This window comes from Anas platyrhynchos, chromosome 4 (genome assembly GCF_047663525.1).
Source record: "Anas platyrhynchos isolate ZD024472 breed Pekin duck chromosome 4, IASCAAS_PekinDuck_T2T, whole genome shotgun sequence".
NCBI lineage: Eukaryota > Metazoa > Chordata > Aves > Anseriformes > Anatidae > Anas > Anas platyrhynchos.
In genome coordinates, this window is record NC_092590.1 from 67,107,971 (window position 1) to 67,125,122 (window position 17,152).

A 17,152-nucleotide genomic window follows, 5' to 3' on the forward strand; every position below is an offset into this window, starting at 1 on the left:
GTAAATTTTCTTTGACTGTAGCCTTTGGCAGATGGCTCGTCCAATCCATCTTTGCATGAGAATCCAAAGCAGGCAGTTTTGCCTAATCAGGTAATGGAGACATCTACGTCAGGCAGCCTGGGATCCCTTAGTCAGGGAGACAAGGAGGACTGCAGTTCCTCCACAACGATACATTCCACAACAAGTGATGACAGATTTCAGGCTCGAGCCTTCCTCAAGGTGACGTGCTTCCCTGAAGTGCTAACGTGTGAGAGGTAAGCAGTAAATCTGCCCTTGTGTTTGGTTGTTTCCTAGTGCCCTAGTGGTTTTCAGGACAACCAGTAGAAGTCTGGCATAAATGAAAGACTGGGCTTGTGTGTATACATTCACCACGTCAAGACAGGGTTTTGGCCTATAGCCCTAAACCAATGGTTGGAGAGACTAAAGAAACGTATCATGCTGTACACTGAAAGTCAGTTTATTCTTTATGAAATTTGGGGAATCAGAACTTCAGGAAAGAAGTCTCATGAAACGAATTATCACTGTTACAATAAGGAGATCCCTTTGTTTTGTCCTGTGTGCGCAGTTCACTCTTGTAGTGGATTGGTGCTCAGCTGGAGCCCTCTGCACTGTACAAAATCAAGTCACACAACTTGTGTCTTGAGAACAGCAAATGGTAGTGGTCTGTTCTCTTTGTTTTAGTAGGAACTATTCCTGTCATGTCTTGATACTGTATGCTTCTCAGATGCACAATTGATGAGTATGTAGAGCTAATCTAAATGGACCATCAGCTCTATTTTTCTTTTAGCTACACAACAGTGAGATATCCTTAGATGACTACGTGTCTGTATTCTCATTAATGAAAATAAAGAAAATCATATTTATGTCACCTTGAGGACCGAGGAAGGAACTAGCAATGAAAAATATTTTCTAAATGTCCACTCTTATTACAACTATTTTAATTAAAAGCTTTGGTTTTGCTTTGTTGTAGCCATTCATGCTTATATTTACCATTCCTTTTTCTAACGAGAACTGCATCTCCGACTTTGTATGTAGAGATATTTTATCTGAAATAGAAGGCAATGTAGAAATGATGTGACTCAGCTGCTGTTCTAGGGGCAATACTTTTGGAATAATTTAGCAATTAAATGAAACCGTTATATGTTGTTGCTCTTTTATGTGACCTTTATTTAGATTGATTTTAACACTTTTTAAATCTTTGTTTTAGTTTTGATATTAAGCTCTGCCTTTGCAGTCTTCTTTTAAAAGATCTCACGCTTCTTGATACTGAGCTCAGAAAAGAAAAACATGTGGTAGGTACTCATGTCTCGTTTATAGATATTTGATCTGAACACATAAGTTAAATATCAGCTTAGGAAATAATCAACATTAACCACTGGCTACATTGGAAGTAGTGTAGCAGAGTTGTACCTTTATAGTATTCTGTATTTTTCCTCTCTGTTCTGCCTGTGTATGATCTTCACAAAGGAGTAAAATATAATGAAATATATTGGGCTGTGAATTCACAGTATCCAAAGCTGACGGGAAAAAAAAAAAAAAGGATTTATACAATTAAAGCCACAGAATACTTACTTAGGAGAATTGTTTATGGTAACTGATTGTGATCAAGTGCAGAATCATTACCATTAATGAGTTTTAGCACAGGTAATATAAATCTAGACATACAGTATATAGATTTCTCCTCACCTTCTTTCCCGACCTTAGACTGATCATTTGTGATATAATTTGTTAAAAGTGCTAGTAATATTTCAAGATGTGAGATTTCCTGAGCAAATGTATAAACAACCCTGAAGAGGAAGCATGAAAGTAAGCCTGGAAAGCAATTTCACTTCTGATGGGTTTATACCCATCAGTAGATGAAAAAGGGAACTTGAGATCAGCTTCCAGAACGATGTTTATTTTGACTAGGGAAGGTTAAACTTGATCTCAAAGTTAATCATCAATTTGTAAATGAAGATAAAATAACAACGTGGTGATGTAACCACAGAAACACTGAGAAAATAAGCATTTAACACAGTTTGTGGCCCACCAGAAATTACCACAACAGGCTGGTGACTTGACCTTTAGCTGAAGCTTTGAATAGCTTCATATTTGCACTAGAAGGGAAGAAAGGAAAAAAATGTTGGGGAATAGCTTCTTCTTTTTCCACTGTCATTTCTCTGACTTCAGAGTCGGTCTTTCTTAGAACCAGGTCTAGGAAAAGGAAACAAATCTTCTTTCATCAATGCTTTCCTGAATTCTTACCCCCCCACACCCATCTTTTTTTTTCAGTATGTGGTATCTTGTTGCTTTTTGTTCAAAACTTGGCCAAATCCCATCCAAAACATGGCTACTTTAACATTTTCTCTTCTGCTGGGCAAAAGTGATAACACATTTCCCAGATTTTGCTCTTTTTTAATAGGTAAATGTGTTTTTATTTCTGTTTTTACATTGTGTTAAAAAATGGGTAACTCCTGCATCATCTGTTTTCAAGCACATGAGTAGTATGCAAGTGGCTGTTAAATTTCACATTTTTGCCTTGGAAGAGCACCTTCTACAGCAGATAATAAATAAATTGTCTTTACACTGACATCCTAAAGCAGACAGGGGGGTAAGAGGTTAATGAAGAATTATCCTGGGGTTCAAAAATATCTTTTTGAAGAAACTAGTCTTGCAATCTTATATAAATTAAAAAAAAAAAAAAAAAAAAGTCATACCTTTTGTAAAAGAAGGTAGCTAAAACTTGAGATGACTACTTTTGGGTTACAGGTTTTATATAAAAATGTTTGATACTTTTTCTTTAACTACAGTTGAAACCATTGTAATGAATATATTAGTATCCTTCATCTTAGGGGTTCATTAAACTTTAGAAAAATGGGCTTTCTATTTTTAAGTGATCTGTACTCTCCAGTAAAGGACAGTTTCAAATGTGTCAGTTTGGTTACAAGGATATATTAGATTAGTCCTTGTCTTCGTTTGAACGTAACACCATCTTCCAGTGCTCTTACAAAGCCAAAGAATTTTTTGTAATGGAGATACTACAGAGTTGCTGATGATGTTTCTGTTACTTTCTTATGACTCACTACAGTCTCAATGATTGACTTCAATACACAAAATTTACCACAACAATATCCGTATAGTTAGGCACTTACCATGAGTTTTGTTTCTTTCCATTTAAATAGATGTTTATTCAGATTCTCAAAATATACCTCACAGACTTCTGTCATAAAAAGAAGATTACTGATGATTTGTTCAAGAAGATCCTTTTAATTCAGGAAAATGTAAGTGTTTTTGTTGGTTAATATTTCAGACAACAGAACATAGGAGTTAATCCCACCAACTGGTGCAGGCTGCCACAGCAGGCTATCACACCTACTATTTTTAAACAGCCATGTCATTTGTAATCTATTTCAGAAGAAATTCAAAGAAACTCGCTTGTTAGTTGATTCTCTAAATTACCTCTCCATGACCTTGCTTGCATTTCCTCTTTGCTGTTGTCTGAGGAGATCAGGACAGCAATGTGTCTAATCTATTAAGAACAGAAGTATTTTGTAGTTGAATCCACTCAAGTAAACAGAACAACATGAATCTTACTGACTCAGAATTAATAATTTCTAATTATCAGGTCTTCATCTGGTCCCATGAATCATTACTTATAATAAAACAGCAGGAAATAAAGTACCGGAAGGAAACTCAAGGTTTCTGTCAATGGAAAGTATACATAATGTCCTCTTTGTCCCTTTTTCTTCCATATACTTTTATCAAAATTCATTTTCCACTTCTGAACCAGAAGATGTAAGTATACAGTCAATGTGCATTTCAGATGGAGTCACAATACTATTTTTAATATTATTAGGAGGAAAAAAAAAAGGCTTTACAAAACTGAACAAAATAGCAGAGCTGCTGGTTCCACATTCCATTTTCTAAATCATAATCACAGAAAAGTCTACATTGAAAGACATCCATGGAGATTTACTAAACTTCTGTAGGAAGCAAGGCCTTCAGTAAAGTTATCCAGTGTCCTGTCAAGCTAACTCTTGAATATTTCCAGTGGAGGGGAGAACACTATTTCTATGGGCAGTCTAGTCCAATGTTTAATTGCGCTCACAGTAATGTATGTTTGGTTGGTTTGTTGTTGTTTTGCATAGATTTACTGCATTGACACCCAAAGTTGTGTAATGTAAAAAATAAACGCTTGTTACATAAGGCATGTTTAAGCAACAGAAGGATCATACATTGCAGTAACAATTTACTAAGTAAGGGCAGAGGAGTAATATTTTTCAATATTACTAGCTTTGAGAAAAAATCATCCAGGTTTCAACGTGTTGAAAAACTTTGAAAACCCAAATAATCATGTAGACTTTAATTTGTTACTTATGAACATTACAGGTATATTCATCCGTGTGTGTTATCACTCCACAGGCTACACTATCTGATTAGCATATCCGGATGCTTACCTGTACTTTTAAACACACATGTACACTCATATCTGCCATGTAAGATGGGGCATGTGTGTTAAAATTAAAACATTTATGGATAGATTCAGAGTACAAAAGCTCATGGACCAGTATTTACTAAAACTTGAGTTCAGTGGAAATGAGCAACGGTACTTCCTAGTAGAAATGTCTATATTTGTATCAAGCGTAATTCAGAGGTGCCATATACTTCACGTTTTCTTTCCTTGCTGCTGGAAGTGCGTTACCCAGAGAGCAAGCTTTCTGGATCCTGTTGTTCAGTTTCTTTGTCATATGCAAGAATTGACATACAGATACACCTCTAAAATTAGAAATAATATATGTTTTTCAGCTTAACAAATCATCTGCTTTTTTTTTTTTTTTTTTTTTTTTCAGGATTTTGAAGAATTACAGAAGCAACTTGACTGTAGACTCCAGAATACTGAGATGTCAGGAGCCCATAATTCAGAGTACCAGACTCTAGAAGACTTAGAAAGGAAAGAAAGGGAATATTCTGAGCACATAATAGACAATGTAACTTTCTAATTCTACTCCCATAAAATTTTGTTCCACTGTTACTCTTTTGATGGGGAATGTGTTTTGTTTTGTTTTTAATGCTTTTTTAACTGTTGTGTTGACTAGTCCACAGTTAGTACTTTAGATGTTCATGAGTTCTGAAAACATTTTTGTATTGCTCTGGCAGAGTATTTCCAACTCCCTTCGGCAGCCAACATTTTTTTATACAAACACTTGTTTTGTCACATTGGGTTTAGAGATGAAAAATGTGTACTGCTTGTCAGATGGTAAGATATATTTTAAGCCTGGTATATAGTCTGACTTCCAGGAATTTCATCATAGCATCATGTTTTCTTCAATACTGTATAACTGCAAGAGTATTAAGAGAATATAATTTCTTTTCAGCTGAAATAATTACTAAGAAAATAATTACGTACAACCTTTTAGTATACTTTGCATATTTGCATTACCAAAGCATTTTGCTTTAGCAGCTTTGCACATTATAATACCTTTACATACTTTTAATATAAAAAAGCTTAATTGTAGGCATTGAAAATAATGCAAGTTTTTTTCTTTCCCTGTATCCAAACTAGCTTGTTGTCCAGAAAACTGAAGGTTAAAAATATTCTGCATATTATTTCCCAGTATACCACATAGCCTGGAAGATAATCTACTTCCCAGTCCTGTTTCTGAGGTTTGAGCAAATTCACTGCTGATGAAAATGCGAGACTGACAAGTCAGACTGATGGCTCTGTAGGCTGCCTGCACTGATTGACCACAGCACTTCAGCTCTGAACTAAACAGTCCATTATCTCAGCCTTGGGCCTTTCTCATAGAGGAGTTAACATTTTTTAGTGTCTGATGGTTAAGTGCTTCACTAGAAATTTTCTCAGCTTTCTTTTGGTTCTCTGTGCATTTCGCTTTATAGGGGAAGAAATCCTAGTAACGATGGTAGACCTTTGTGAAGTTTCTTTTGCAATTTAATTTTGTTCTGTGAGAAGTTGATTGTTTAGTGTTCTGCAGTGTTAGTCACATAAAAACTCCCCAGCAGCCTTGCTGAGCAACATGAGGCAGTTATTCACTTATGGCAGTCATCCTTCAGTGGATCTGTCACTCTTAATGCTAGCAGAAGCTTTTTATCTGTGTTTAGAATTATTTCCCTCTATGCAGATCCTTATACATCAGGACCTTGAACTAATCCACTCTCCCCCAGTAATATAAAGGTTTTCTTTGCCATATGACTGCAGAACTCACAGATCCTTAACGTAAATCTTGGTGACAAATACATTTTCTTATCTTCATGTATACTAGTAATCCCACTGAAGCCCACAGAACATTCACAGTTGTGCACAGTTGTAAGTGTTTGTGGGATCAGAGCCCAACACTAGAAATTACCCTTACAATAATATATTAGAATCGACAGATGCACTCTGCCAATACTGCATAAAGCAGTTAATTCTTGTACGGTTAATAAAGTTGTTATGTAGCATGTACCTATGAAAGGCTTTGATGGTGAAAAACAGTGAAGATTTTTAGTTTTCCTTTTTCAGCAAAAATCATATTTGACTGGAATTCCTACTCATATAGATGAAGAAACTTCCCAGAAAATAAGTTTGTTACCCTTTCTGCTTTTCCTATTAACACTAACAATATTATAGGCTTTAGCAGATGCAGCATGTGGAGAAGTAACAAACTCAAAATGACCTCCAATGAAAAAAGCGAGGATTGGCCAAACATACAACATACTGTTTATGTGCCATCAACACATATACATGTATCATCATACGGTAAATAGTCTCAGGATAATGCTTTCTACTGTAATTAACACTGAAAGCTGTGTGTAGTTTCAGTGACTTGAATCTCATAGTAGACTCATGCCTCTCGGGGTAATGAAATACTAGATGATTAATGAGGGAAAAATGGATTGTTGTTTGATTTGTATTCGACAGATGGAAGCTTTCTGGAAGCAGACTGACAAAGCCCAGCAGGTTTTTTTGGACCAATCAAAATGCTCAAGTGCCAAAGCAACAAAGATAACGATGGATCTGACCGAGAGGATGATTGCAGTAGAAGGCTTATTAAATGAATGCCAGGATTTGCAGGCAATGGTAAAGTACAAAAATAAGTGAAAGCTGAGAAATCTCTAATCAATCTGAACACAAAGCATGATGCAAGTGTACAGAGTCTGTCGGTCCTATCTTCAGAATGCTTACTCCAATTATGTGTCTTTCAGCTTCATTGCAGAGTTCAGCTTCTGTTGCACTTTATAAAGACTCACAGGAGGGTGAGCTCTCTCCATGTCAGTTCTAATTCTCAAAATACCGTTTAGGCGGTCATGTTAGGAAAAAGTGGTGTGCACGATATAAATGCAGCCAGTGAGCCAGGAGCCAATAGCATTAGATCCAGTGTGAGGGAGAATCATTACCATGGGCATTAGGATATTTTTTTTCTTTCAAAATATTTATTACACTTTGACTGAGAAATTCTCATTTAGATTGAGATTGTCAATTGAGGGCAATTCTTTGTGTCCAGTGACTTTAACTGAAATTGAAAACCCTTAGCATCTCTTAGGAGTATGGTCTTAAGAAGGAAAAATACACTTACAGGTGCATCAACCCTGTGCTTTTTGTTTTGTTACCTTATCCATATCTTTGCTTTGCTTTGTTTAGGAGATACTGAAAGAGTCACCTAGAATTTATAGATAAACAGTATAATCAGAATCTGTCCCACTGCATTTTCTAGTAACTTGGAGAATAAGTGGATAGCTAGCTTTATTTTGATAACTAATAAAAAGATGCAGTGATTATTAACTTGTTGGTTTTGCAGCTAAGTAAACCAAGCTGGCCATATATGAATATAATCTTTGCAGCTGCTAACACTTGACCCACACTGTGCTTTTGTACAGTAATTCTTTCAAGTGGGCATTCTGAGTTGTTTGGATACAAAATAGAGCAAATACTCCGACCTGAGGTCACTACCATTACACTTGCATCTCATTGCAAAGTCAGAGTCTGTGTGTCTCCACTAAGTAGAGTAGTTGTCATGCTCTTTCCAACCTTATATCATTGTCTAAAGTAGTTCCAGTTTCACAAAGGAAATTTTGCTCTCTGCTGTAATGCTGGGCTTCTCTAATAATGCAATGGAAGCTACTAGGTCATAGGCAGTTACAGTCATTTTTCGTATATTTACTGAACTCCAGCTAACTACACACTTGATGGAATCCCAGCAGTGTCAAAATGAGATATGTGTTCTCAATTCAAAATAAAGGCATGTTTGCATGTAATCTTGAAAAAAACAGTATCTTGAAAAAAAAACAACAGTATCTTGAAAAAAGGTCAATGATTTCCATGTTGTCCTTTTCTCTGTCTTTACCCCATGAGAATTTGAGTTTGTTCTGCAAACTCGTTATTGTTTTTTTCCCTCTTTAACATCTTGACATTGCAGGTAGTGAAAAGAGCAGTAGTTTTAGATTTGCTTTGTCAAGTGAATGTGAACTAAAACCTGCTGCTATCCTAAATAGGTCAAGATTTTCTGAAGTATTTAAGTACATCAAGGTTATTATCCATGTGGTCTTGAGAAGCCTCCCGAGGTTTCTGCATTGTTCGGAGTTGAATAATTTAATAAAAGGACAAGCACAGCTAAAGACCCATTCTTAGTTTCTTAACAGGTTTGTTTGTTTGTTTGTTTTAGGACATTCAAGAAAGGTTATTTAATTGGGAGCTTATGGTGAAAATGATTGATTCATTGAAGTTCTATATACCAGAAGAGTGTAAGTGTAGATTAAATATTGTATCAAATATTCTGGACCATTTAACTGTAAAGAACAATCTCTCAGTCCGACAAAAGGAAGAACTTTTAACAGACCTGCACAAGGCATTCTGGGAACAACTAGCACATTTCACTAATGGTGAGTACATAGACAGGAGGTCATGAATTAACTAATTTGGGTATGAGTTGTCATAATTTTATTAAGTTGTACAAAAATTACGGCTTTGGCCCTATACCCCTCTGTTTTAAAAACATTGATGAATTGGCCAAGAATTCTGTTGTTGTGAAGGGTGGACTTTGGCTTTAAGCCTTCTAAGTCTTGTTCCAGGCATTGCTTTGTACTTAATCTGCAGTTCATATAATTTATATCTTATTTCATTAATTGGAAGTTTGAAGAAGAGTCACATCTGCTGCAAGTATTTTTTTAAGATTTCTCCATTTACTGTTTATGTACTTGACACTGTTGGTGATACTGGCTAACGTTAGGGACAGTAATACCTAGATATGTGAAAAATGTTGTTTTATGATCTATTATTTCTACCATGTGGAGCCAGGAGAAGGTACACAAAAACAGTTCTGCTGTCACTCTTGTAAGAAGATAATTTTAACAGTTACTATCTTTAGAAATTATTCTGTTTTGCTCTGTCAGACTTAAGGTATTCTAAACAGTCTTTTCTTCTTCCTTGTACAACCACTCAGATTGCCTAGCGGTAAAGTATGCAATTGTAATGAAGTCTCATCTGTCTTACTGATTTAAGGTTCTTCTTTGTGTCACTTTGAGTGTTACCTAATGTCTACTATGTTGCAAAACTATCCCCACCTTCTCTAATAGGTGCTGAATTAGGCTCAGTGATTTCAGTACCTCATTAGGTTCTGAAATAGACTCAGTGATTCCCATCAACACTCATGGAACATGTTAGTATTTGTTCAGTCAAAAGAAGAATATTTAGAAGTGTTTTACTCTCACAGATTTTTTTCAGAACCATATCTACTACTCATGGGCATACTTATAGAAAACTGTTTTAGTGGGACAGCATCAGGGTTAGAGTTCAGTGAATGGAATAGTCAGAACATATTTATTCTTGTTGCGGTATATTCTTTCTGCATGCAAGAATATATCATCACTAACCTTGAATATGAAATTGTGCCTTATCTCAGGGTTAGCAATTCATAGAATCACAGAATATTTGAGGTTGGAAGGGACTTCTGGAGGTCACCTGCTTCAAACCCCCTTCCACTTCAAAATTCCCATGCTACAGACTAGCTCCACTTGAAAAGCATCAACAATGTGAACAGTTCGCTGGTACTCACAGACTCAAACAACTCATGTCACAGATTATTTTATGGATGTTTATTTCTACAACTGGCATGCCTAATTCATCATCTTCGCATATTTTCAGCCACTAACATTCCTTAAAAATCAACTTATATCTATGTTTGTTTGCTTGTTTTTTTCCTCTGTTTTGTAAAGTTTCTCTTGTTCCACAGCAGAAATATCTCTATCAAGGCTTTGATTTTATGTAAAGTCAGTGTTTATAAATGATGATAAAATGTCTATAGTCAGTAAACCCTAAATGCAGAAGAGCGTTATTTAACGAACTCCTTATTTTAGATAGAAGTGAAACCAGTGAAGGGGAGGGTGTAGGATGGTAGTGAACTAAAAAACTGATAAAGTCCCATGTAGCAACCCAAAAGTTTGCATCTAGAAAGACCATCAGAGTAAGAAACAAATTTGAAATCCTGTTTGGTAATTACTTTCTTGTTTTGTTTACTAACAGCTTTCCATGAGCTTATGTTGTGTGACAGTAGCAGATGCTGCTTTCTCCCTGTGGAGTTACAGTATCTAATCATTGGTGTTTTATGTTCCAGAATGTATCCAGCAAAGTAAAGACCTGATGCTGAAAAGGCTGGAATGTCGTGCAAAGAAGAGAGAAGAGTTCAAATGCAAACAGAAAGCTGAACAAGAGAGTCTCCTTAGTAAAACCTTTCATACTGGAAATTTTGATGATTTTCTTAAGGTGAGCACATAAAAATGTTATATTAGTTTTTAAGGCTATATATGCTTCAGATTTCTCCCAGTTCCATAAAAATTGAGGATTCTCTTGAAAATCATCTACAGTAGCACAGGTAGGAAAGGTAGGAAAGACATTCTATTGTCTATAGGCTTGCCTAGGGTGTTCTCTTCCACATTGTCACATTGGAACCAAATGTCAAAGGGAGTTAATGCTACACTGCATGTAGAAAACATCCTTTGCTTAGATACTTTCTGTTCGGTTCAATACAGGAAATCTCAGGATGAAAGTATCTGGCCTACATTATAGAAGAAAGCGGACTGTACTGATCTAATTGCATTCTGTGAGTGAGGTTACTGAGGCTCAAAAGGCTATTAAATTTCACATAAGCAGAGGGAAAACTCATTATGAACACTGGCAGGATACCTTAGAGAAGGTTTGCAATAGATAATTTAATATGGTATACAGTGACCAATGTAATATTTTCTTGGCCATATTTTCTATAGAGAAAAATATCTCTGTTGTTACTGTTCAGAATGTATGTAGTAAATCAGAGCTCTCAGCTGTAAACGCTGACAGCTGCAAAACTCCTGTAACTACTGAGAACTATAGACCCAAGTTATTAAAAAATAAAAATAAAAAAAATCAATGGTCAATTTTCATGAAAAGAAATAATTTCAGGTTAAAGTTGTTATATCCAGCAGTGTTAAAATTTTGATGAAATCTAATAACTTTGATAAATTGCTATATGAGAAGACCCAGATTCCAACTGTAGCAAACTGTCAAAGGTAGTTACTCTCAACAATGCAATCTTGTACTGCACACCAAGTTCTATATTGTATGAATTAGATAATGCCATTACTGTTCTTATTTGCCACACCTGTCTGGCATAGTTCTCTTCAAAACTCCCTTTTACTATCACATATAGACAAATGAGGTTTCAGGCACTTTAAAATACTAAAACACATTTTACTTCTTTGTCATTTTATACCTTGAGACAGTTAATTGTCGCACATTTTTGTATCCATTGAGTGCTTGTGAATGTATTTTCTTTATATACATCACTCACAAACATCCTTGACACATCCCAACTTAGTTAAACAAAGCTTAGAAATTATGTCAAAATCTCTCCCCTACAAAGTTACAGCCACACAGCTTCTTGCAGGAAGCGCTCTATTCTGTATGCCTTAGAAAGCTAACAATTACACTTAGTTAAACTGTAGAGTAACGAGCTGCTTATGTCAGGCTAATCAGGAATGTGCAGAAGTAACAATTTGTTCTTTATGCTGCAGAACAGAACACAATTCTTAATGTTATAAAATGCCTGAGAACAAGTATTAAAGGACAGAAATGTAGGTCTTTCTACTTCCACAACGGAGAGCCCCTCTTGTCCTAAAACAGATGGGTCCTTGAGTCTACAGACTCTTTAAAGAGTAAGAAAAATATGTATATGTGCAGCTCCCTAGTTTGATTTTAATAGTCCAATAATTATTTTGCACAAACAGTCCCATTAACCTTGAGGAGCTATTTTAAACCTGGTTCAAAGTTTCATAGATAGTCCAGCAGTTAAGGAGTTGGCCTGAATCATCACCATAAGCCATCAAATACCCATCAAATGCACTTTTTTCTCTGCCTTCCCAGTGCCACCCCATCAAAGGGCTCATAGCAGCCTGTACAGTAACTGACCTTTCTGATGGACTTGAAGTTGTTGCCAATCAGGAAGGTGAATTTTACAGTGAACTTTATTCACATTGGTTTCTCTGAACACACACACAAGTTGGATGGTAATGATTTTCTTGCTGCAACTGTTTTGTGTTTTTTTATATGACAGAATGACAGATTATAAAGTAAGGGTTAGAGTCCTCACATCCTTCTGTCTACCTCATCTATGTTTCCACTGGAAAAAAAAAAAAAAAGCATTTTATTTATTTATTTATTTGTTATTTATTTATTATCGGCAGAAAATATAGGAATCATCCAGTGAAGCACCCAAGCCAAAAAGTTCCAGTTATAGTAAGCCAGTCTTGTTCAGCCCTACCTCCACTGGATATATAAGTCACAGTTATGAAAGACAGCCCAGTTAGACAGAGATTCTCCTCTATCACGTTACTGCATCTTTGGAGCTTCAGTTTTTCAATTTGAAAGTCTAATACAAAGGTCTTGTAATCAGAATAGTGTGTTCCAACAAAAAAAAAAATAAAGGTTTAGGGCATAGGTTATTTATATTTTTATTTTTTTTTAAATAATAGTCTGATAGTAAGACAGAAGCTGACTCTGTCCTGACTGAGTTTATTCAGGTTTAATGGGATAAATGAACTTGTGTGCATGCAAGCCTTTAATATCATATACTGCAGCAGCAGATGTTGGCTGGAAGAATAATGGTAAGAAATATGAAGCCAAAGGGAAATGGTGTCATGGATGGTTTAACAGCAACAACAACAACAAAACAACACACAAACAGGAAAACAAACCAAACCAAACCAAACCAAACCAAAACAAAACCAGCAAGAATATTTGGTCATAGTTTCATTTGGTTTAATTTCATTTGGCCATAGTTACTCTGCAGCCTCATTGTCAACCAATGTCTAGTAATGTTGCAGCCCATTAGTACCACAGTCTGCCTGAGGATCCCCAGTCATGAACCATGAACTCTCTTCTTTACCCTGTCTTCACTGCTGCAGGTATGGCTACTACAGATGTCCCTGGACTAGCACAGGGCTCATTAGTGCCCAGTTAGGCCAGTGACATATGTTATAGTGACAGATGTTCTGTGTCACAGCCTTCAGTCACTGCTGATAGTGGAATGGGCAGTTGTTCTGGCATTCATTTCAGCTATCATTCTAGGCAATGTTATGAAAGGATGCAGTTGGGCATGCAAAGCTGTATTCCTTCATGCACCAGGAACATATTAAAGCTCTCTTCTTTTTGTATGTTTTTTTTTTTTAATTTTTTTTTCTCTTTTTCTAAATAAAAAAGTAATTTATTTTTCAGTAAAGAAAAAAACCCACCTTACATTTTCCCAGCTGCTATTGCAAATCAGATCCTGGATCTTTTTTTCCCCCACTCTGTGAATGGGAAAAGTACCTGTCAGATACCTATGAAGTATTTCAGATATTGGGGAAGAAAAAAGGAAAAACAGCAAGTGGAACATTATGACAAGAGAAGATTGCTGTGCAGAGACAGAAGAAGATCATAAGTGCTCCATTTTCTGCATGTTCTGCTAACTCTGCAAAGCCTTTTGCAAAAATTGTATTGGAAAAGCTGCCAGGTCCTTGTCTCTGACTGAAATTGTCCATCCACTGCTCTTGAACAAGTGTCTACCTCACACCCAGGACCAAGTTTTAGATTAGTATTTCAGGCGGAGAGCCATCTGACCATTCTACAGGACATGATGATCAACCCCAATGCAAAAGTCCTGTTCAGTGTGATAGTTACAAGAGATATTTATGTTGGTTATTCTGCACCTCAGTTCTGGCTGTGATGAAGTGATACACATACAGAGGCAAGCAGTATGCGAGTCAGATGATTTCAAATGTTTTCCAGTATTAGGTACCCCAAACTGCCAAGGCTGTAGAGTTTCATATGTAAGACTGGATATGCCCAAATTAAGGTGCTGAGGCAAGTTTCATGTCCCTCTGGGTTATGATTCCACATAACCACTTATTATTATGAGGGTACATGAGAAAGTGCTGCGAAAGGGGAGGGAGAGGATCACAAGCTATTAAAACAATATTTCCAACTACTTAAATACACCACTTACATACCTATTGTGTTTCTCTTAGGCTTACCGTGATCTGTTAGAGAAGCATCGGCAGGCGCAGTGGGAACTGGAAGAGGAAGATGACTATGAGAGCACAGAGGCTGTTGCAGTTCTCTACAAGGTACCACCTCTAGTTAATGTTATTATATATAAACATTATATATAATTATATATAAACATTATATATAATGTTTAGTTAATGTTATTAACTAAAATAATCCTGAAGATCCACTAGCTCCATGACACAATGTGTGGTCTCAGGGAGGAATTGGAGAATTGCAGAAGAGAAAGTGGCTTTTCCAGAAAGCTAGGTTGGCAAAACAGATTGAAACAGAGCAGTCTTTTTCATTAGCTTGCCTTTTCCATTTTATTCCCAACACAGTATGTTTCCTAACCTTGTTAGGAAAATACCAGAAAATACCTAAATGATCTGCCAAAATGTGCTATCTGAGTGGCTGAAAAGTCTGTAATAACATTTAGACTATACTATGCCTGGCATTAATATCAGGAGAGAGACTTCGTTTAAGTGACAATTATCTCCTCCACACCGTGGCGGGATGATACTATTCTTAGTTAACTTCACTACATATCCAAAAATAGTTTTCTTATCTCTTTTTCCTCTCAAAAAAAATTATTTTGACACTAGTTAGTTCCTTGAAATAAGTTCAGATCTTTGTTATAAGTAATATTTTTACACCTCTTGATCTTACTTATTTGAAAAATATGTAGATGCATCATTCCTTTGCGTCATCTTTAATTATTTTCTGTCTGTACTGAAAAAATAAGATAATATGATCTATCTGATGAAGACTAAAAGCGTATCTGGCAGTGACCTTTAATTAGGCTGAAACTAATCACTTACAGCTCAACAGGATCCTTGTCATGATTAATTATGACCAGATCAGGGTGTTATGGAAACTTGTAGTCTCCAGAACATCAAGATAAGATACCCACACAATCTTAATTAGCACTGGTCCATATGCACTTTTTGAAATTCAACTGAAAAAAAAAAAATTGTATTTAGAACAAAAAATATTTTTTACCATGGTTTTATGTAATAAAGCAAACAACAGGATGTTTGAGAAAAACTACTGCTTTGGAGAAGGAAAAATTTTGCTTGGAGGGCTATGCCCATGAATCAGAGTAGATTAATTCTAGAAAACTATTTAAGTCAGCATGTCTGCTGATATTACTGTGAGTGCTCAGTTCTCCGGAGTTACTGACTTCTTCTCCAGCCCCTTCCTCATTTCACATGAAGCCTCTGGAGACCAAACATTTTTTTTCCCCTGCACAGTTTTACTTCATTTGTAAAATTATATTGCTTTCCTTTGTTGTGTACTCTGCTTTACTGACACTAAAACCAGACTGAATATCCTACTTCTTTCAGTAGTGTAGCAAAGTTTTCTTTTTCATTAAAGAAAAATTGGTTTGGGTGAATTAAGTGTTTCTAGAATTGCCAAGTTGCCAGGAGAGCTGCACAAACTTGAACTCTGCCAATTCACTCAGCTCAAAGCCATTATGTTCCATATTACAGCTGCTCTTTTATTCCTAGACCCATACAAATATTGCCAGACATGAAAAACTGCAAGTACTGTAATCCAACTGGCATCTATTGGATGAGGGTCCACAAATCTTGTTTTCCAGCTATTTTTACAATAAAACATTTTTATTGTGACATTTAACATGGTGCACAACTGCACTTTACTCTCTTCGCCCTAAATGCAGATAGTACAGACTGTTTCAGAAGGGCATACTGCTTCTCAGTATACCTTACAAGCAGCATAAGCTAGAAAGAAAATATGAGAGCATAGCCCTATTATAGATAAATGGAACTGCTCTGACTTCTACAGATGAGGAAGTGAAGTAGTTAAACAATTTGACTATTACCCAGGGCATAAAAGCAAACATAGATTTAACACTGAGGGAAGGAGTTGCATCTCACAACCACAATGCCTTTGCTTCTTCCTCTGTTTCACCAACACTTTCAGAACAAAACTGCACCTTGGACAACCAGAAGCCTTTCCCTGAACAGCAGGGATTAACCTCTTTGCTTAATTTCTACATCTTTCTGCTAGGGAGAAGCTACTGCTTCCAGTGATGAGGGCAAGACACTCCTGGGAAGGCAAAAAGAATTTGAGATACTCCACAGTGCAGTGGTGTGACTGCAGCTCAAGTAGACCCAAGCAAGCAAACATTAGACTAAACAGCTGGTACCAGCAATGCTCCCAAGGCAATATTCAGCCCTGGGCTGCAAGAGCTATGTCCCACTTGGGTTTGAAACAGCTAGTTTGTAGAAACAGCTGTTTTGGGCACATCTGCCAACACTGCGGAGCTCGGTGTTGTTATTCCGGAAGGTCTGTACTCTCTGTAGTTTAACTGATAGTCATTTGCTTTGCAGTCATTTGTAGGGTTTGGACTCTGCTGTTGATGTTGTACCACGAGCGAGGAAGAGGATAAACTAAAGATTTTTTTAAACAATCTGTTGTTCACTTAATCTCCTTGTTTTCATGCTTGTTTTCAGCATGTGTTACTAAATAAGTTAGAAAAAAAAGACTTTAACAATAGAGAGTTCTGTTCAGTTGCTTTTTATCCCTCCAGTAGAAACTGAAGCCTAGTAATATTACTGAAAAACTGCTTGAAACTCTGTAGAGCCACATTAGCAT

General features: G+C 36.3%; 1 protein-coding gene across 3 annotated transcripts in view; it reads left to right on the plus strand.

The window, feature by feature from the left end:
- The window catches only part of EVC (EvC ciliary complex subunit 1), a 53,677-nt gene that overhangs the window by 7,315 nt on the left and 29,210 nt on the right, over window positions 1-17,152 (plus strand). For 2 of the 3 annotated variants that reach the window (XM_027457403.3, XM_027457404.3), the window contains exons 4-11: window positions 22-254; window positions 1,208-1,292; window positions 3,162-3,260; window positions 4,830-4,967; window positions 6,899-7,057; window positions 8,640-8,856; window positions 10,587-10,735; window positions 14,512-14,610. In XM_027457403.3, the coding sequence (XP_027313204.3) occupies window positions 22-254; window positions 1,208-1,292; window positions 3,162-3,260; window positions 4,830-4,967; window positions 6,899-7,057; window positions 8,640-8,856; window positions 10,587-10,735; window positions 14,512-14,610 (1,179 nt within the window). The remainder of the gene's footprint in view (window positions 1-21; window positions 255-1,207; window positions 1,293-3,161; window positions 3,261-4,829; window positions 4,968-6,898; window positions 7,058-8,639; window positions 8,857-10,586; window positions 10,736-14,511; window positions 14,611-17,152) is intronic. The other variant, XM_038178252.2, reaches the window with a different exon arrangement.